This window comes from Podarcis cretensis (assembly GCF_951804945.1).
Source record: "Podarcis cretensis genome assembly, chromosome: 6".
NCBI lineage: Eukaryota > Metazoa > Chordata > Lepidosauria > Squamata > Lacertidae > Podarcis > Podarcis cretensis.
In genome coordinates, this window is record NC_137175.1 from 71765260 (window position 1) to 71786758 (window position 21499).

General features: G+C 43.5%; 1 protein-coding gene across 5 annotated transcripts in view; it reads right to left on the reverse strand.

Annotated features, from left to right (window-relative positions):
- SYDE2 (synapse defective Rho GTPase homolog 2) overlaps positions 1-21499 on the reverse strand; it is a 41338-nt gene that overhangs the window by 8612 nt on the left and 11227 nt on the right. For all 5 annotated transcript variants that reach the window (XM_079981068.1, XM_079981065.1, XM_079981066.1 and 2 more), the window contains exons 3-6: positions 13722-14821; positions 12421-12547; positions 4136-4317; positions 1101-1332 (exon numbers count right to left, since the gene is read on the reverse strand). In XM_079981068.1, the coding sequence (XP_079837194.1) occupies positions 1101-1332; positions 4136-4317; positions 12421-12547; positions 13722-14821 (1641 nt within the window). The remainder of the gene's footprint in view (positions 1-1100; positions 1333-4135; positions 4318-12420; positions 12548-13721; positions 14822-21499) is intronic.

The following is a 21499-nucleotide window of genomic DNA, read 5'->3' on the forward strand; positions in this document are numbered from 1 at the left end:
TGATGAGCATTCTGAAATATCACAAGCAAACTCTGGATTCATACCTAAAACGGCATTTTTTTCCTATGCTATACATTAGGGGTGGGCGGGGGGAAGGAACACTTCAACATTCATATTCTATTTATCCACTTCCTTTCCTCTAGTTGGCATGCCAAAAAATAAAATAACCACCACATTTTTATTTAAACCCGTTTGCATCACCTTTCTCAAATAAACTCAAGAATAATATACAATAAATAAGTGAATATATAAAAATAAAGGTTAGAACATTTCAACTTCCCCATAACACAGTTACTGACCTTAAGGTGGCCATTCTCAAGCAAAGGAACTTCAGGTGGGAAACTCCAGCTTGACGCCTGCTGAATTACAACTTATCAAGAAGTTCGGTCCTATCACCAGCACCCTGAATCAAGGTAACTCCACCATAGGTGTGATTAGCTTACTCATGGCTGGATTGTGTATTTGTGTTACCATCAACACTGCTTTGTGAATGGTCCTTGTTACAACTTTACATTCATTCCGACTTTAATGTAATTGTCACACTATGCAATTTGTGATTTTCATTTGCCTCTGACCTCAATGCTTATAATACTGTTTCCTCCTCTACAACAGAGGTGTGTGTGTGTGTGTGTGTACATACATACATATATACACATATATATGTACCTATACTTGCCCATTTAGGGCATCAGATGAAGTGGTCCCTACTCTGCAAAAGCTAAGCCGTAATAAATGTACTAAGACACTCTGGTTTGTTTGGTTTTTTGCAGCAACAGACTAAGACTGCAATCCAAATCTGTCACAGCTGCTGCTACTGAGGCCCTGCAGGCTGCATCAGGTTTTTTGCTGGCCAGTGTCGGCCCTGAGAGCAGCCTGGGCTCTAGCGGGGTTGGCTCAACACTGCCCTGCCCTTGGAATGCCCCATTTGAGGGCTATCCACTGGGCAAACCAGTGGGGAACCAGCTGAGTTGGCAGAAGTGAGCCTAGGAATGCCTCCCTCCTCAGCCCAGCTTTGGGGTTTGGATTACAGCCCAACACAGCTCCCCCTCTGCAAATAAAGAGTTAAATTATTTCCAGATATTCTCCTCTAAGACTTTTACCTGGCCACAGCTGGAGGAGGTAATGCAAAACCTCTATGTGTTTTTTGAAATCCAAGGCACTGGCAAGCTCTTCTGAATCTGTGAAAACTCTGTTGTTGTGATTGGTGGTTTCCTGCCGCTGGCTCAGTAGCACAGGCCCGAAACACACAGCTAAGTTCTGGCATGTCATTCTGTTTACTTCATGGTACGAAGCCACTAATTTCAGATGGTCCAACAGCATCCTTAGAGTAGCCTAAGAATAAAATAAAAATGGGGTGGGGGTGGGGAATAATTTGAGTTAGTTAGTTTCAGGGTGGGGGGGGGAGAGGGTTTTTGTTTTGTTTCTAATCCACTTGAAGAAGCGGGCCTTTTCACATAGCCACAATATTGTCATTTATGCACGATGCCAACAGTCAACAGAAGATAACCTTTCGATAGTACCTTTTTGTGTGCCACGTAGAAGGGCGCAGATAACTGGTGTTTTCGCAGCTGCTCTGTGTTCTGTAATTCCTTCTCCAGGAAAAATTTGCCAAAGAGCCCTAAGCTGCAGTCCTAAGCACACTTGCTTGGAAATAAGCCTAGCTGAAAACAGTGGGATTTGCTTCCACATAAACATAGAATTGTGCTTCATCACATATTTGGGTGCATAATCAGTCACAGATGGGCCATTTTAGTTACAGTTTAAAAAATCTTTAGCATGTTTTATGCTCACACTGGGTCCTCCCCCTGCTCTTTGGAAGAATTATAAAACACATTGAGTCTCAAAGTGAAGCTTTAGCTATCAAGGAACTGTTTTATTGGCACAGCAGCCCATAGGATTAAGGGCAGAATTATAACCATAATGACAGCACAGAAATTCAATCTTCCCCCCATAAACAGCCCTGCAGCTAGCCCTGCAGGGGGCTCTTTGCCTCAGCACTTGGCTCTTCAGCAGTGGACATCGTGATAGCAAAAACCAGAGCAATGAATCTACCACAGCATGCATGGTTTCCTTTTGCAGGTGTGTGCTCTTGGCATCCTGGCCAAAGTGTCCTTTTCTCCAACTGGTACCATCACATAATTTTCTCTTATGCCAACAACAGCAACATGTGAGAGTTCCACCAAGGAACTCACCTGGCCTGGTATCCCTCCAGGATGTTGTGGGACTACAACTCCCATCATCCTTTCTGTCAGGGTGGGTGTCAAGAACAGGTCAGCGATAACTCACACGGTGACAGTAAATTTAACTCTCACAGGCCTAGTGAGCACAGCAACACTTCCTGGTAGATCTTGCCCCAATGTGGCAGTTGCAAGGACTGAAGGTCCACGTCTTCCCCCAGCTCCCTAAGTCGCTCCTCCCCCAGTTCTTTCCCAGGCAATCTGAGGCTCTCTCATCTTGCTTGTCTTTGCTCCACCCTCTTCATACTTCTTTGGGTTCTGGGAGACCAGAAGGGAGGTGAGGTGGTTGCAGAAGGGTGGGCTTCCACACCAGCCTGCCTCATCTCTGCCTCTTAGCCCCCTCTTGGATAAGGAAAGGGTAAGATGCCAGAGGAAAACACAAATATTATTTTTAAAAATAAAGCTTTGGGATTAAGTAACTCAACGTAGGGGAAAAAAGTTGCCCCTGTCTAGCTGCCGGAGTATAAAATGGCGCAGCTGGTTCCCTTCACTGGGAAGGTTAGAATGCCCACATGCCTTGGCTGTATGTGAAATTAATTAAGCAGCTGTCTTTCGTTAGAGGTGCTTGAAAATTACAGTGGTCCAGGGATAGTCAACACGTGGCAGCTTAGCAAGTCAATAAAATCATTGTCTCCTGATATATTCAGAACAGGCACACGCATTATTGTTGACTGTCGGTTAAACATTCACAGTGTTCGGCTTTGGTCAAAATCAATGGGCCTTTCCATCAGCATTGCTGAACGATCTCGCCTTTCGTTTATTTTCAGTCACTCACAGACGTCGCACCATCTCATTCATAAACAAAATGCAGCACTTTACTGTTTTTAAACCACACAGCGCTTGCCAAAGCTGCTTTTGCCAGCATGGGGATCTAAAAGGGGACATGCATGCCTAAGAGAGAACTGTTGGGAGATTTACTTTTTATTTTCCATTGTGGAAGACAAAACGACTGTTCAGTTCCCCCCCAACCCCAACCCCCCAGTTTCTCTCTTTGGTAGTGGGAACTGTGTAGGACATAAACAAATAATTAAAAGCAGAGCTGTAGCTGCAGGTGTTGTTTGCTGCCATGTACATATGTTCTTTCTTTGGCTCCCAGGCCCTCTGTTTACATGGAAATGATCTGCTAAGATGGAGCATTAAGTTGCTGTGCTTAGGAGATGATTTTAAACATCTGCAGTCTAAAGTTCGCTTTGCTCACTACTGGGGGCATGGCGACAGTAGCAGAACATGAGCCTCCATGCAGGACACTTGCAATCTATATTATCTAGATGCCCAGTCTGCAGGTTAGTTTCCTAACACACTCAAACATCCATCTCTAGCACACACACACACACACACGATCCAGGCAAACAAGAAACATTATCAGAGTTCATGGATCTATTTGAGAAGGATTTTCACGCTGGAAAGGGTAGGTCTGTGAGAATAGTGGTCTCTTTAACACTCTTAACCCAGCACCCTTAAAAAACTAAGGTTCTGGTCATTCTATTCACTGTGGTGGAATTAAATTTCACAGAGTTTAATTTCAGATTTACAGGCATCTCTCCCCATGTAGTCGAGAAATATGGCTGTCATGATTTCAGACTGGATGCTATTATTTAATATTGTTTAGGTTCTGTATGCCCTGGTCCTTAGGGTGGATATATTATTGAATTTTCTGTTATATTTTCTGTAATGCAAAGACAAAAACAGCTTAATATTGCCATGAATAAGAATGGGTTCACTAGACTGATGTAACTACCCGCTAAGCAATATTTTCAGACGCCCCTGTTGTATGATTCATGTAGTCCAACACCTTATGGAAGAGCCCATTTGTCTCAGGTCATGATGCAATCCATTTTCTTTAAAACGGATTTGGAATTTAATATGCCATCTACAACAGACCAGTAAACGATACTTACCTTCTCCACTTCTGGAAGGCAATCCAAGAGAGCCACGGTATGCTCAGAATCACCAGGGTTATTATCACATCCATTCGCTGTCATTTTCAAGGGCTTTTTCACCATGGCATCTAACACAGCTTCGTAGAGTTGTTTGGTTATCAAGGGGGAAGGCAGCTCTCTTAAATAGTCCTTGAGAACACCTTCAGAAGAGATGCAGACAAGGTGCAATGAACAAACTGCAACGACAGACGCCAGCAGGCACCTCCCTGCACACACTGTGAGCACATGTACAAAGCACAAGGGTGCCACTCCCAGAGCATCCCAGAACCTCAAGACATGTATGTATGAGCATATATCCCAAGGCATGTATGCATAAGCACATGTGTTACAAATGGCCCATTTTACATATTATAAAATCCTGCAAATAATTCAAGTTCTCAGATCTCGCAACAATTGCTAATTCCGATTTTTAAACCTTCCCTCACGAATTCTGTATTCAATGTTTGCTAATGGATGGATGGCCAAAAAGAAAATAGTATCTAATAATTAAATAATACGGGGAAGCTGTCACAACACTATAATGCTTTCCATTTCAACGTCGGATGAGTTATGCCATATAGAATTCCAAAGAACTGGGCATTCAGGGTAGAATGCAATGACTGGGACATTTTCCTTTTCTGCATATTCTGTTTTCCCATTTTGCTTTATCCTCTTTGATAGTGCAATACTCTTATGGAGCATGAGAGATACCTTATACTGAGTCCATGTCCTTAGTGTTGTCTACAATGATTGGCAGTGGCTCCCTAGAGGACATTCCTAGCCCTAGTGAGGGATGCCACTGACTGAACTTGGCGATTTCTCCATGCAAAGCCAATGTTCTATCCCCTGAGCTATGGCCCTTTCAAGACTACCATTCACCATATCAGGAAATCTTGTAGTACCAGTTCTTGAATACCGGCAGAAGAAAAAGTACTGTGTTAACTTTACCATTGTGATGCTATTCAAAGCCCAGAACTGGCGCTCACACAAAAAAACCACACCCTAGGGAGACAAATCTTTACAGCCTGAAGCAGCTGCTCAAACCTAAAGCAGCAAAATGAGGATCAGCCGGGCTGAAGGGAAGAAAATTAAGCTTGCGTTTAGAACTTTTTACACTGTGGTTGGGTCTATACCCACAGCAGAACAAGGTGGCAGAATGGATTATATCATGCTTCAAGCTAGAAGCATGCTGCTTTTAACCACTCCTCTACTGAACTCCACCACCCCCTAGAAAAACCCAAACACATACCTCCATGGAAATATGAAAGTAAATCATTGAGAAGAGTTCTAGTCTACCTTTTTGCCTATTGTGCTGATCAGCTTGAAGCAAGCTCTCAACACATTGGAGCATTCAAAAATTTAATCCCCCCGTTTCTAGCAACCTCTGGTCTGAAATGATACCATCGATTCTACCGCCTCGTCCTGTTGCATCTGTAGACTGGACCTATGATGCCATCTTCCACAGGAGTGTGGAATGTGTTGTGGCTGTGGAAGAGAAACTGCATCAAGGAGCCAACAAACATTTCACCCGCAAACCAAAAATAGAGGGTGTCAAAGCTGCCCAAAGCTGCTCACAGAGGACCAGCGCCAGGTCGTCGTTATATACAAAAGTCTTTATTGAAGTTCAGTTTCCATTCCAAAGCCGTAGCGCGCAGCTCTACGTCTTAAACCCTAGACCGCCGAAGTTCCGTCTGAATCTCCTCCCCCCTGACACCAGTTTAAGATTCTAGCCCTGCTCCACCTCTTCCTCTGCTCTCTTCTCCTCTGGGTCCTCCTGTCCGCTGGGGCATTCCCCTTTCTGGACTCTTCTGACGCTGAGTCCCCTGACAGAGGGTTTTTGGGTTTGTTTGTTTGTTGTTTTTTTTAGCAACTTCTTAATTCCTCTGCTACAATTTAGAACAGTTTGTTGTCTATAGGTTTCTTTACTCTTGTTAGCCAAGTGTACAGAGTTTTAAATGTGGTGATGAGTGCTACAGGGCTGTGCACTGCGGTTGCCATAGCTTCTGCAGCAGGGACCTTTCACTATGTACATCACACAGCTTCCACATGTTCGACTGCTCCCCACTGAGTACGCTTTGGCAGACACGGTGGAGGCAGGAGAAGCCATGCAATACTGGAAAAAGAGATAAGCAATCAACCCTACCCTTGCCCTCTCTTCACATAAGTAACATGCCAAACACCAGCAATATTCTATCACACTAGGTTTTCCCCTTTCCAATGCAAAGCCACTACAGGAAACGTAGGATGATGAGCGCAAATGCAAATTTCAATGTAACAGGTACTTGTGCAAAAATAAATCCTGATGTCAAACACATAGCATCACATCCGTGCGCAAGAGTAATTTCATACTAGCAGAAATACCTGGCATTACAAGAGTAATTTCATACTAGGAGAAATACCTGGCATCATTTGAATTTTTTATTTTATTTAAAAAAATAATCAGTGCAGTTTTAAAATCACTAGTTAAAATCAGCACACTTTTGAAAGGTTCAGTCTGCCATCTTGCTTGAAAATGGCGTCCAAAGATACAAAAATAAATAAATAAATGCTCCTTTAACTCAGGAACCAGCCAGAATGCAAAATCTGGTTGTGGTATCTTGAGTTGTGTCCAAATGCCAAGCGAACAGAAGAAGACAAACAACTTTCCGAGATAGATAGTGAGATCTCAGACACTTTGTATAGTTTGCTTTGTAGATCATGTAACCGTATTCATTTCAGGCCCCAACATTTTGCTTTGAGAAACTAAAGTCAAGCAGTCAAGTTAAAACAAACTGCACCCCCAACACAAAATTCTGCAACCATACAAGCTTTAAAACTACTCCCTCCCCTTTTTAGGAATACCCCAAATGGCAACTAATATATTTGTTTTGTGCTACCAAGTATCTGGGCTCAGAAATCCAAATACCTAACTTTATAAACTCTTAAAATGGCAGCTCAGTTGTTTTAATTGGGGGGTGGGGCGAAAGCAGTGGTGCACGGGACCTTTTTTGTATTGTTCGTAACTCATGGCCCAACTAGGTAAGCACAGCCTGCTCTTCAATAAATAGCACCATTTAATGTAGAATGAAAACAAAGAGAACTGAAAATAGGAAGCCGAGATACCAGTTTAAGTATCTGCCAAATAAAGGCCTTGCTAATCCTCGAACCATGACAGAAATACCACTGCTGAGTGTTCCTTAACAAAGCAAGACTTGTTGCAAGTCTCAGTGTTGCTTACCACAGATCCTGCCCTATGACCCAACTGTAATGTGAACTGTGTTAATTGAAGACTTTGTTAAGAGCAAAAATCCTTAAGAGTAAAGTGAGGGATTCTATTCTCACTCTTTGTTTGGGGAAGGGGGGCGCGCTGCTGAAAAAGCCCTAAAGACTACATAATTTTGATGTCAAGGAATATTGGAACCAGCCAGAATGTAAAGGCTAATTGTTTAATCACAACATGACACTAAACAGCTCTTTATGAATTCCACAGCTCCTAAGAGGCCCATCTGACGCAAGAGTCTTCAAACCTTACTAGTAAGTGAGGAGGGTTTGATGGTTACTTTGCAAGCCAAAGGGATGCATTTCACACAATTATTTCAAGTCTAGGTAGGCCTAAATTTACAACCTCGGCAAGCAGTGGAACCAAATAGACAGAAACTGGTCTTTGTAAATCATGGTTTGGGAATATAGTGAAACAGGGTGGGGTGGGGATATCAAATTCTGTCACCAGAATGGTTAAAAAAAATGTTTTGCAGACAGCTCATATGCAACTGATAGGAAAGGAATCTGTCCTGTATTTTAAACACATTCAGTTACAGAGGCACCACTTGCAATGTCTATTCATAGCATCAGCATTGAGCTATGCAACAGAGTAACCTGGCATTTCCTTCTCAAAACACTTTCTCCTGCTTAATTCCTGGACAGAATAACTTGTGAGCCCTCTGACCCACATCCCCTTTCCAAATCCTTTCACTAGCTGAGCTCTGTAAGAGACGGCAGTTATTTTTATGGAGTTGCCTCTCCTGACAGCTGCGTTTTTCTTGATACACCACTGTCCACACAGAACTAATTTAGGCAGCAAGCAGAAAACACATAGCTCCCCCAATCCACCTCATTAATTTCCCATTTTTCTGACCCACTGAACTGTTAAGTGTATGACATGCTTTACTCCAAGATGAGAATTCACATGGCTGGAAGCAGAAATGATGTGGCAATGTCAGAAACCAACCAGGATCCAAATCCAGCAGAACACATTATTCTAAATCACATGTGCATTTAATTGCTTGCCAGCCAGAGGAGCATTCCTCAGTTGAGGTTTAATAATTAAATGCACATTCCTTGACCAACTGGAGTTTTCAAAGTAAAACAGTGCCTTTTAGAGTCTTAGGGACACCCCACAGTTAATTAAAAAGTGGGAATGGGGGGAGCAGCATCAAATACGAATCAGCTTTTAAAAGAACTACGATTTATGCTGAGGTTTCAACAAAATACTTTTAACAAGAACAATGTGTTTTATCATGCACATGTACACATCAGCCTCAAAATAATAAATGTTAAGAACTAAAACCGTCCTCAAACCCAGCAGTGAAATTGCACCCATTTCACTGATACACCGTCTGCACCATCCACATTAGTAAATACATATCTTCTAAAAACAGAATTTGGTATTTGGAGTTAGCACCCAAATAGTCATACCCTTCAAAGCTGTAGGACAAGTTTCTAGCCCTCACAGTTGCAAATGCCTACAAAGTGCCTGCTGAAAGTTAATACAGTGGTACCTTGGGTTAAGAACTTAATTCGTTCTGGAGGTCCGTTCTTAACCTGAAACTGTTCTTAACCTGAAGCACCACTTTAGCTAATGGGGCCTCCCGCTGCCGCTATGCCACTGCTACATAATTTCTGTTCTCATCCTGAAGCAAAGTTCTTAACCCAAGGTAATATTTCTGGGTTAGCGGAGTCTGTAACCTGAAGCGTATGTAACCTGAAGTGTATGTAACCCGAGGTACCACTGTAACTCCATGGAGAGTTGAATTCTCCTGACCTTTGAAGGAGTCACAAGATGAGCTTTAATGAAAAGCATGAGCCTCTGTTGCGTTTCCCTGGTTACCACTACCTTTCTAACACAATGAACACCTCCCATTTCTATGTCTCTCCTTCCCTTTCTCTTTACCACAGTGGTCTACAACTTCTGGTTGGCCAAACCTTCTGCCAACCCTCCCACCAGCGTCAGCAGGGAGAGTATGCTGCTGGCAAAAGCACTACAAGGTTGACTTTGTGCCCAAGTGCTTCTCCCCTGTGCAGGACAGCCTCAACCCAACTCTGCAGTTTTGACGCTGGGAGGAATCTGGTTCCTCGCCAGAGGGCAGTGCCGCCCTTGCCGTGGCAAAGCAAAAACGGCTGAAACCTGCTTCGTTGTATCTGATCTTGTCCGAAAACAAACAAACCTTTCAAAAACCCGAGTCCACCAGCACTCTTCTTCTGAGAAGGGGATTCTGATTTTGCTTAAGAAGCATCCGGTTTGGATTTCTGTTACAGATGGCCATTATTGCTCTCATCTATTGAAACAAATAGCACGGCCTTATCTGAAGCGTTGCAGGGCTTACGAGTTAAAACACATGCTGGCAAGCAGCACTGTGCGTACTGTCAGGCTGGCGGCCTGGCTAGCCCACAGTGCTGTCTGCTTTGGCTGGCAACACTCTGTAAGGTCTCAGGGAGCATATTTCCCCAGCCCTGCTCCTTTTAACTGGAGATGCCAGGTACCCCGAACCTGTGGACATCTCCATTCAGACAGCATTGTCTTTACCCATTGAGTTATTATTTCTCTTTGTTTCTGCTGAGCTCCCAGGTAATTTCAACAGGTGCTGCTGAGGCTCATTTAGGCTTTTGACTAACGACGAGAGCTAAAAAAATGTCCTGTTTTGTTGTTTTTTTAAGTGAAAGCTCAGATTCTTATGAACCCAATAACAACACACACATCTTACCACCCTTGCACTGGGCTTTAAAGATTAACCATTCAGCAGTCACACACTCAACTTGATCCAGGCATTATTGGAATTTGTCATTAGCTGGGGAACAGTTTTTTGTTTGTTTTTTTAAGGGCTACCACCAAAATGAAAGATACAGGCACTGCAATGTTTGCTGGAGAGTTGAAGTACAATAGTACCTTAGTTCTTGAACAGAATAACCATTTGAAAACCAAGGCATGGCTTCTGATTAGCTGCAGGAGCGTCCTGCTGCCAATCGGAATCCACGGCAGATGTTCGGCTTCTGAAAATGGTTCAAAACTGGAACACTCACTTCCAGGATTCGATCGTTTGGGAGCCGATTTGTTCGGGAGCCAAGGCATTTGAGATCTAAAGTATGACTGTAACTGGAATTTTCACCAATGCTCAAAAACAAAACCACATTTAAATGTAATATATAATCATGCTATGGATGCTAGCCTAGGTGGCTATTTTAAAAGAAGCATTATACCAGGGGTGGGGAACCTGTGGATCCCACCCCAGATGTTGTTGGACTACAACTTCCATCATCTCCGACCACTGTTCATGCGTTCCACGTTTTAGACAGATTAATGCAGAATAGGTCTATGAGCAGCTGTTTGCCATGATTGCTAAACGAAACCTCCACGTTACAAGGTAGTGTACCTCTATATACTAGATACTGGGGAAACACAACAGGCAAGACCTACTGATTTCTTGCCCTCCTTGCAAGCTTCCGAGACCTCTCTGCCTTACTTATGTTGGGAAACAGAATGCTAGACTAGATGGGACTATTGACCTGAGTCTTCTATGTTCTCATTACTGCACAGTGCTACAAAGCCTAGCCTGTGCACACAAATGAAAGCAGAGCAGCCGCAGCAGCTCAAATCAAGAGAGACAAGATTGAAAGAGACATTCTATTCTCAAAACGGCTGTAATTCAGATGGCGTTGCTTGAAACTGTCCATCCCACAGGAAATTCCACACTTGAGGCTCGCTGTCATCCAAGATGGAAAAGGAGCACAAAGAGGAATTTTCCATAAAAAGGAATCCATGAGCATTTTTATTCAGCTGAGGGGAAAGCTTAATCAGAGATTTCAAGAGATGAATCAAGACAGTCCAAGCAAGGTATTCCGATTCATCTACACCAGAGAAGACACTCAGAATTGCTATATTTTATTTCAGCAATTTTTGCTGAACTAATAATGGACAGGTGCAGCACTGCCTAGACTCAGAATACAATTTAGTCAAACAGGCCCTAGTAGACACACACTTTGAACCTTGTGGGGCTAACAATTGGAGGTTGAACTGAAGTAGCAAGATGATGTGTGAGGAAAGGGTTAAGGGCTCATTCTCTCCCCCTCACGTCTCTGACCTAAATTCCCCTCCAGTTTGCTCTTTTAGACAAGACTGTTAACAGGCACCAGCATGCAATGTGCAGTTAATACCCCCCAAGATAAGCAATTTCGATGTCATAAAAGTTGTCCTTGTTGCTAAATCCTAAAGCAGCTCTAAAATCTCCAGTATTCCCATGGCTTTGTGACCCCTGAAAACTACCTGGGGAGGACAATTCCAGCAGCAAAATAAGTCAAAATATATAAAATTTGTTCCACCCTAAGCCAAACTTGGGTGGCGCTGTGGGTTAAACCACAGAGCCTAGGGCTTGCCGATCAGAAGGTCGGCGGTTCGGATCCCCGAGATGGGGTGAGCTCCTGTTGCTCGATCCCTGCTCCTGCCAACCTAGCAGTTCGAAAGCACGTCAAAGTACAAGTAGATAAATAGGTACTGCTCCAGCAGGAAGGTAAACTGTGTTTCCGTGCGCTGCTCTGGTTCGCCAGAAGCGGCTTAGTCATGCTGGCCACATGACCTGGAATCTGTACGCTGGCTCCCTCGGCCAATAAAGCGAGATGAGTGCCGCAACCCCAGAGTCGGTCACGACTGGACCTAATGGTCAGGGGTCCCTTTACCTTTACCTTTAAGCCAAACTTGCAGGACAATCTGAGCAATTCTCTGTTTGATACTACATTTTTGGAAGCCGAACATCCGACACAGCTTCCGCGGCTTCCGATTGAGCGCAGAAAGCACCTGCAGCCAATCAGAAGCCACGCTTTGGTTTCCGAATGGTTCTGGGACTTGAACAAACTTCCGGAACGGATTAAGTTTGACAACCAAGGTACCACTGTAATGATATCTATGGCTCCAATTGTAGACTACCAAAATGAAAATAATTTTCACATTGACATTGACAGACATTTTAAGCATATTCTTCCTTTAAAAAAATATCAAGGTTTTAAATTTTCTTTACCTGTTATCACATTTATATCTGGGTACTGGGTTTCACAGAGGGTAACTGCTTTGCTATCCTTCTCAAATGCCTCGCGAAGCTCTTTCTTGACGGCTGCTGAGCCACATAAACGGTACAGGCCTACAACCTAGAAGCAAAATCATAACCTTACAACATGGCACAGGTTTGCCACCTAAGGAATACTAAGGTTGTAAGTTAAATACCAAGCACAAACACAGTTTTCAGTAAGCCCAGTAGAAGCATCAAGATATTCATGCAAGACCCCAAAGGTGCTGAGAGACATGCAGATTGTATCATTGGCACGCAGTACTAGTTTTTCGCCAAAAAAAGACATAACGGTTATCAATATTCTATGGAGTACTCTGCCAGAGATATAACGAAATAAATTAATATTGTTGGCATCCATCTGTCTCGGGAGACAATGGAGGAGTGTGCCTTGGGGGTGGAGTCAAACTGTTGGAAGCCTGGAAATTACTATCAGGTGATAAAATAAGTTGAAACTGAGAATTACAAAGGACATCAGTTTGCTTCTTTGGAGGCAATGAATGCTTTCTACATAGAGAGATAGTCAGCCAGTAGGCAAAATCGTCTTTAGGCTATATGTAGCAAAGTTGTTTAGAAAATTGCCCCAAAGGCTCCTTTATTAGGAACCCATAAAAGGCTTAATAAATAAGCCACAGGGAGAGAAATCTCTCTCTCTCTCCACTCTTGGAAATTCAATAATCCCATTATGACCAGAGGACGCAATAACCTCTGATAGGAATTACATGCTCTCAGCTTATCATGTGATGACTCTAATTCCCATAAAAGCAATAAAACATTTAAACTTGACCTGTGAGGAATCTATCCATCAAAACTGCTTACTACAACTTCATCGTCCACACTGGGACAGTAAAAACTAGCTGTTTTGTTTGTTCAGTTTTGTTCAGAATAGCACAAAAAAAACCCCCAATTAATTTCACTACCTCCATATTCCAGGTTTGGAAGTTCCTGAGGCCAGGGGAAACTTAGACCCACAATAGATTTGTTGGCGTTCCAGAAGGCACAGACTGCTTTTATCCCTCCACTTCTTGTATCATACAAACACATCATGTCTCCATGACTGAAAAGAGCAGGAGAGAGCAGCTTTCATCCCACTGCGATGCAGGTGTACTACCCCAAACTAAAGAAGTGAAGGATATGGTGCATCCAACAAAGGCAACATTATTTATAGCAAAAGTAAATAAATAAGGGTAATGCTCTAAGCAGCAAAAATTAAATGCAGAAGAATGCAGTGGTTGTTATTTTTTAATTAACTCTACCTGGCAGCCTCTTTTTTCAATCTCTATAATGCACTTCTTCATCAACAGGGGCACCATCAAGCCTACGTTTTCCTTCTCCACAACCTTCCGAGCATCTACTCCAAACATTACCGGTTCTCTTTCTCCATCTAGTCCATTGAGAGAATTCTCCCACTGCTCCAGGAGGGTCAGCTTGACATAAATAATACCTCGGGGCTCCAGCTTTACTGCCAACTGATGAGTCTTCGTCACCCGGAAAAGAGCAGGGAGGACCACCGTCCCATGGCAGCAGACCCGGTTTTTCCTCGGTGTGGGCTCCCAACTGAAGACCACCAATTTCAAATGCTGGGCGTTCTCTATTTCTATGTTGAAAGTGTGATCCATGTCCAAAAAGGTCGTCCTGCACGTCAGCAAGGCAGTCCTCGCTTTGTTTACCGAATCTACCTGAATGGCGCAGAAGACGTCTCTGGAGTCCATCCTTGGCGGTTTCAGGTCCTCCGCGCCATAGAAATGGATGCTCATGAGTCCAGATATGTACTGGGAACATTTAGGTTGGTCGGAGAAACTGTAGTGCCTGAAAGCGTCAATGTCTATTTCCGCCTTACTACCGTTGCTGCTTGGGAATGCTTCCTTTCCTCCTTTCCCAGCCCGGCTTTCGAGGCCGTGCTTCCCTGATTTTGTTATAAGCTCAGGAGAGTCTCCATCGCTGAGGTAGCCCCCTTTGCTGAAGGATTTCGAATTGCCACTGCTTTTCTTTTTGTAGTTGTGCTGAGAGGACACGCTGCTGTCAAGATGGTACCGGCTTATGACGTTCCTGCTAGCTGCTGCCGTGATGTTCCCGGAAGAAGGCAGCGACCCGTGACCTATGACCTGGCAGTTGTTCTTAAGCAACGAAGAATTGTCCGTGCTACTATGGCTTGAATTTCCCTTGACACTCAGCTTCCTGCTCAGCTCTGGCAATTTTTTCATTTTCATGGAAAGTTTCCTCACCGTTCTCGGGGATTTAATTTTGTCAGGGAAGGACCAGTTTATCGAACCACCTTTCTTCAAAGGGTTCGGACTCGGAGGAGAACCTTCTGCCGCTCCCATCTCGGACTTGCTTGCAGACAAGATCCCAGGACCTTTGCAGGGGTGGGGAAAAGAGGAAAGGGACATATTAAAAATGAAGGGAAAGGATACTTTAATTTAAGAAGCTACTAATTTGCCAGGACCTGAAAAAGATATGTGTGGTATTATTCAGGACAACGCAGAGCATCAGATGCACCTACAACATGCTCTGACCTATGGACTGTACTTTTCTGCCTTGTTCTGCCAAAAGCAGAACCACACAAGGAACCTGCCCCATCCTTCCCTTAAGAATCTGCCTCAGAACAATTAACCGATCCCTGCCCGGTTATGTACTGTTTTGTCTCTCTGCATTGCCTTCTCAGACTTGTTAATTTAGCTTCTTTCAGAAGAAGAGACTCCTGGATGCAACTGCTCTGTGCAAGCAAGTCATTTGAAAAAAAGACTCCTGTGCCTTGTCTGCAGGTCAAGCCACTGGAAAAGAATGGAAAATTAAAGGGGACCCAACTTTGCTCTAGAACTTGCATCTTTTTAACAGCTGCATTCTGTTTCAGTGTAATTTGCCCCCTCTTGTCAAACAACCATGTCCCCCTCTGCTTCTGATGGGCAGGGTGGAGATGGAATGCTTTTGAAAGTCTTTTAACAGTTCTAACTTGCCTTGCTTCTTCAAGCCCTAAAGTGTTCTCTTCCTTTCTTGCACAATGCCCCTTTCTGTGTGTCATGGAAAGCTGCTGGCTCCCAGGTGATAGTCACCTAGGAATTAAGAAAGCATCCAGTGGATTCAACAAAGGATTACCAGCTTGCGTGCTGATCCAGGATGACTGTTCTTTTTTTTTAAAAAAAAAAAATTATCATAGCCAGGAGAAGAAAAACTGAGCATTAATCAGGAGCCCTGCATCCTGTGGTTGCATGAGGGCATCATAACAAATTAAGCTTTATTACGGTAAGCCTAGGTGAGTCTTGAGGAGGAGATCGGAAGCTCTGGCTTCTGTTTTGACTAACTACAGGGTTTGGAGAAATGTGACCTCTAAACCGTGGTTAATCTTAACTATGGTTTGCTGAAATAGGCCAGCTTCCTAACACCTAATTTCTCCAGTAAAATTATTTTTATCTGCCTTGGCTTTTCCAGATGACCTGTTTATTGAGGGTTCATCCTGATTTGTTTGCAGAAAGATTACCGGTAAATGATCAGCATTTAGATTTTTTCCCAAGGAGCCTGGAAAACGTTGCAATGAAGCAAAAATTATACCACACTTTCCATTGCATTTTCGTTCACTTTCCATATCAGAAAGAGTCCTACCTTTTAAGGAAGCAGTTTCGTTGCACAAGAAGCTTCCAAATCAGCTTTGATTTCACAAGCTGAATTTGCCAGTATATGACTGAATCCAATCAGAAAATAGCAAAGAACCTGCAAGTACTCTTATTTACTATTGTACTTCACTATGCTCATGTTTAGCAGTCTGTAAGTTTTCCAAACAAATAAGATAAACCATGCATGTTTTTTGTTGGGTTCTGACAAAACAAGCTGTAGTTAATGAAAAACAAAAGCACCTGCTCTCCTTGTGAGTTACAGTTTAGTGCAAAGTCTCAATTGGCAAAGCATGGTTTGAGAACAGCCAGCAAACTAGAATCCGAAACTATAGAATATGTTTCAGCTAACCGTTGTGCTGCGAAATTTTTGAACTGACCATAGTTGTTATGCTATCTCTGGAAGCTCTTGCACCAAGAAACAAGATTGCTGACGAGATGAAAAGTAAAAGCAGGCATGTATCTCTAAAAAAGTTGGCCCATATGCTGGGAACTCAAACAACAATCTGGAATCTAAACTATGGTTAGTGCGAACCACTCTCTCTAAACTGAGAGAGAAAAACAGTGGCTTTATTTCGATTTTCTCTCTTTGGATTTACAGAGCTATATCAAAAACGTAATTCACATTTTCATAATTCACAACAACTGGCGAATTCACAGAACTGGTCATAATTCATAGGACCTGGTCAGGTGATATTCTAGAATACTGTATATTACTGTCTTTCTGACAGTTTCTCTTTAGCAGTATCTGCTAAACCACTTCCTAATTTTTGTTATCAAAGCAGACTCTACTGAGGCTGCGACTTCACAAGAAGCTGTTAACAAGACAGTTGCTCCACTACAAAGTTATTTCATCTGGATATTTTGGACCAGCAGCTATTGAGTGTACATGTGATTACGTTACAAAGAACCCTTCCACCACCACTGCCCCAATCCAAAAATCCCATACACCTAAGAAGCCAGCATACTTCCAAAACTAACAAAATTCTCTCATGAGCCTTTCATAGACCAATAGGTTAACAAATGCCTATTTATCTAATTTTAGCAATGACCATATTTTGGACAGAATAAGAATTGAAGATTCAATAACATTAGCATTGCCCAAAAAACTACTCTCATGCCAAGAGAGACTCAGGTGAAATATTATTCAGTTTATCCCTTTACTTATGATGTATAGCGGCTGCTCACTGCAAGACACATGCAAAGGTCATTAGAAAGCAGTTAGGTTAGGATTCATAACAAGAAGAGTTTCCTTAGTTTCCTAGTCTACGCAAAAGGGACCAGACTGAACCTCTAGGCCATCACTTCCTAACCTACAATGAGAAGAGGGACTGAGGAAGTACTTCCATCAGTCACAGCAGCAAAAAGTTCAAATAGTCACACTGCATTCTCACTTCCGGTGATAAAAATTCCTGCTTGAAGGAAAAATAAAATGAATGTTTAAACAACACTATAATACAAAATGATTTCCTCCCTCCCTTTTTTATTAAAAAAAAAATACGCACCAAGTATTTCTACTGGTAACTATGTACTACACATCTTTAATGCACTTTGCTTAGAAATACCAAACCTGTTGCCTACTCACACAGGACAAAGCAGGCATGATTCTTCAATACCCATGCCACGTTTCAAGTTAGAAAACGAAACTCAACAACAGTTACAGATAGGTAGCCGTGTTGGTCTGCCATAGTCAAAACAAAAAAAATTCCTTCCAGTAGCACCTTAAAGACCAACTAAGTTAGTTCTTGGTATGAGCTTTCGTGTGCACGGGTATCTGAAGAAGTGTGCATGCACACGAAAGCTCATACCAAGAACTAACTTAGTTGGTCTTTAAGGTGCTACTGGAAGAAACTCAACAAGTTAAAGTTCATCAAAATCCTTCAGGAAGCTGAATAATTCTCTTCCCAGATACGAATTCACAAGGAGCTTCATTTTTTAAAAAAAGACCAAAAAAAAAAAAAAGTTAAAAGAATACAATGCTGCACAAAGTCTGTTTTCCAAACGCCTCAATGAATCTTCTTGTTTCTCCCAGTTGCTACGCTTCTGTTGAAGCTGTTTCCTTGCAGGGAACAGACTATTTCTAGCACGCCTGCTGTGCTTTTCTGGCAAGCAGCTCGCAAGAAATGCGGTGTTTGATAAAACCGGACAAAGGCTTCCCTTAAGGGATGGCATCCAATTTCGTTGCACTTGTGCAATGTTGCACTTGTGTAATGACAATAAAGAATTTATCTTTATCTTTATCTTGTACTGCAAATCGCAGCGTAGACCCACTGGTGGCCTGCTCTGGAGCCTTCTATAGTAATCAGTGCCATGCTTTTGCCTGCTAACATCAATCTTCCCTTTCTGTCAGAAGCCTCTGGCAAAGGCTTAGGAAAGCCAGCCAAGATATTAGAAAACTTTCCTCGGCTTCATTACAGCTGAGAAGTCAATCTTAACGTTCTTGACGTTTTCCCGTCTAACTTCTGGTGGCTTCAGTCCTTTTCTCTCCCCTCACCCAAATTTGTTAGTGTGACAAATGACACTGAATGGGCAGCAATGGAATTCTTCCTGGCAGCGTGGCATCCGTTTATTACACATGTAGATGCCAGAGAAATCTCTGTTGCTAAGCTGTCTAAGTTGGTTATACCTTTTCCATATGGTATCCGTGAGGAGGGTTCAGGCCTTCTCATGGCCCTACATGCATGTTCAAGCTATTTTTAAAATAAACACTACCGTATTTTTCACTCTGGGACGCAGGTGGCGCTGTGGGTTAAAGCCTCAGCGCCTAGGGCTTGCCGATCGAAAGGTCGGCGGTTCGAATCCCTGCGGCGGGGTGCGCTCCCGCTGCTCGGTCCCAGCGCCTGCCAACCTAGCAGTTCGAAAGCACCTCCGGGTGCAAGTAGATAAATAGGGACCGCTTACCAGCGGGAAGGTAAACGGCGTTTCCGTGTGCGGCTCTGGCTCTGGCTCTGGCTCTGGCCAGAGCAGCGATGTCACGCTGGCCACGTGACCCGGAAGTGTCTCCGGACAGCGCTGGCCCCTGGCCTCTTAAGTGAGATGGGCGCACAACCCCAGAGTCTGCGCTTCGGGGGCTTCGTGTTGCTATCGCTGAAGCCAAAGAGCCTGCATTCAATCCATAGGACACACACACATTTCCCCTTAATTTTTGGAGGTGAAAAAGTGCATCCTATAGAGCGAAAAATACGGTATATCTATTGTTACAGGCACTGGGTGCCCAGCATGCGTGTATGACATCACATGGCGGGAGGAGACCGCAAGGCCCGCCGCAGCCACAGGGATGCTCTGCAGAGCCTATTGCAGGCTGTGGAATATTGAGGTGCCCCAGCCCACTCCTTGAAAATTGAAAGGGTGCCCTCAGCCTCTCTCAAGATGGCGTCCCTGTCTATCTTACTGCGCACACAGGGTCTAGAGCAGAGCTTTCCAATCTTTTCATGTTGGTGACACACTTTTTAGACATGCATCATTTCATGACACAATAATTCAGTTCTACTAGCAAACACAGAGGTTAAATGTATCCCTTTCCAACCCTGGGAGGAGCAAGGGGAACGTTTGTGTGACACACTGCAGCTGACAGATTAACGTGTCGCGCCACACAGTTTGGAAAGCTCCAGTCTAGAGAGTTTGGTATTTTGTTTTACATTGCTAAACTTTGCTTTCATTACTGGCATTTAGCCAGTGACCCTCTGCCTCTGAACTGCACCTTCCCCAATTTATGGTAAAATCTCGCTAAATTATTGCATAACCTTGCTAAAAGTTGAACGTGTGCACAGGTGAAGGGGAACAGAACAGTGATCAGATTATATCTGAATGTGCAAAGTCTGAACAGAAACACACAAATGTATTTCTCGCATGAGTTGTAAACTCCTGTATATGACTGTTCCAAAGTCAATCTAATTCTGCTTTGAAGGCATGACTGCTGTTTTGCTTGAAACAAATGCAGAATGTAGCTTCAGTACAGGCTAGAATAGCACTCCCTCAATGGAAACTCTACTCATGCACCTCAAGCCACTAGTCTCCCATCCTCCTGAAGCAGCAGCTGTTTTAAAACGGCTATCACCTCACAAGTATGACTGTCTCCAGCTGCTCAGGAAAGAATGAGGTTAAGGAGGGACACCTGCTGTCAGCCAAGGAAAATGGGGAAGGAAAGGGTGGATGCAGGAAAATATCTGGGGGGAGGGAAGCCCATCCCCTACAAGAAGCCTTGGTTGGCACAATCCAATCCCCCAGTCCTTCAGAGAACGAGTTCTGCTCCCAGAGTCTCTCAACCAACACCCCCTCTATTGTAGAACAAGTATTTTGCTTTTGCTGTATATTGTCCTTTATGCACACTGCTCTCTGAAAGTGAGAATGGAATTATCAAGGAGTATTATATAATGGGGGATGTGGGTGACGCTGTGGGTTAAACCACAGAGCCTAGGACTTGCCGATCAGAAGGTTGGCGGTTCGAATCCCCGCGACAGGGTGAGCTCCCGTTGCTCGGTCCCTGCTCTTGCCAACCTAGCAGTTCGAAGGTACGCCAAAGTGCAAGTAGATAAATAGGTACCGCTCTGGCGGGAAGGTAAATGGCGTTTCTGTGCGCTGCTCTGGTTCGCCAGAAGCGGCTTAGGCATGCTGGCCACATGACCCGGAAGCTGTACGCCGGCTCCCTCGGCCAATAAAGCGAGATGAGCATCGCAACCCCAGAGTCAGTCACAACTGGACCTAATGGTCAGGGGTCCCTTTACCTTTACCATTATTATATAATAAAGAATTCACCTATGCAGTTCCCATTGGGACAAACAGAAATACCGCTTGATCTTTGCCACATCCCATTTTCTTTCCAAGTGCATTATCAGATATTTGCAATGAAAAGCAAGCGCTTGAAAAAAAAACCCAAAGCCTTACAATAAGTCAGCTTTGGTGTTTTTTTGCCATCATAAATACGTGTGCAGACACTCAACACAAGTAACAGAGAAAGAAAAGGCAGCTTTTGCGGTCAGTTTAAATTCATCATCTTGGCACAGAGGTGTCTGCAAGCTTTTCTATATGACACCTGGGGTGGAGGTGGGGAACTACACAAGATTATAAACTGCCTTCTGCAGATAACACGAAAAGTGAAGATAGCCACGTTGGCCCGTGAGCTTGTGTTACCTAGTTTTTAAAAAGTTATAGAGCTTCTGCAATAAAGCAATTAAATGCACAGCCGCACACCCACTTCTTTCAAAGCTAGAGACCAACAAGCATCACATGGGAATCACTGTACTTCATAAAGTCAGATCTCATCTCATCTACTCAATCGAAGTCTATTTAATCCATCAAGTCAATCCTAATTAAATCAACATGTACACAACTCTGCTCAGACGCAGAAAGGCTGACTCAAATTAACCCCAGAAGTCAATACTCAAGATTCCTCACCGTGCTCCCCCGCCACCAGTTATACTAAACGG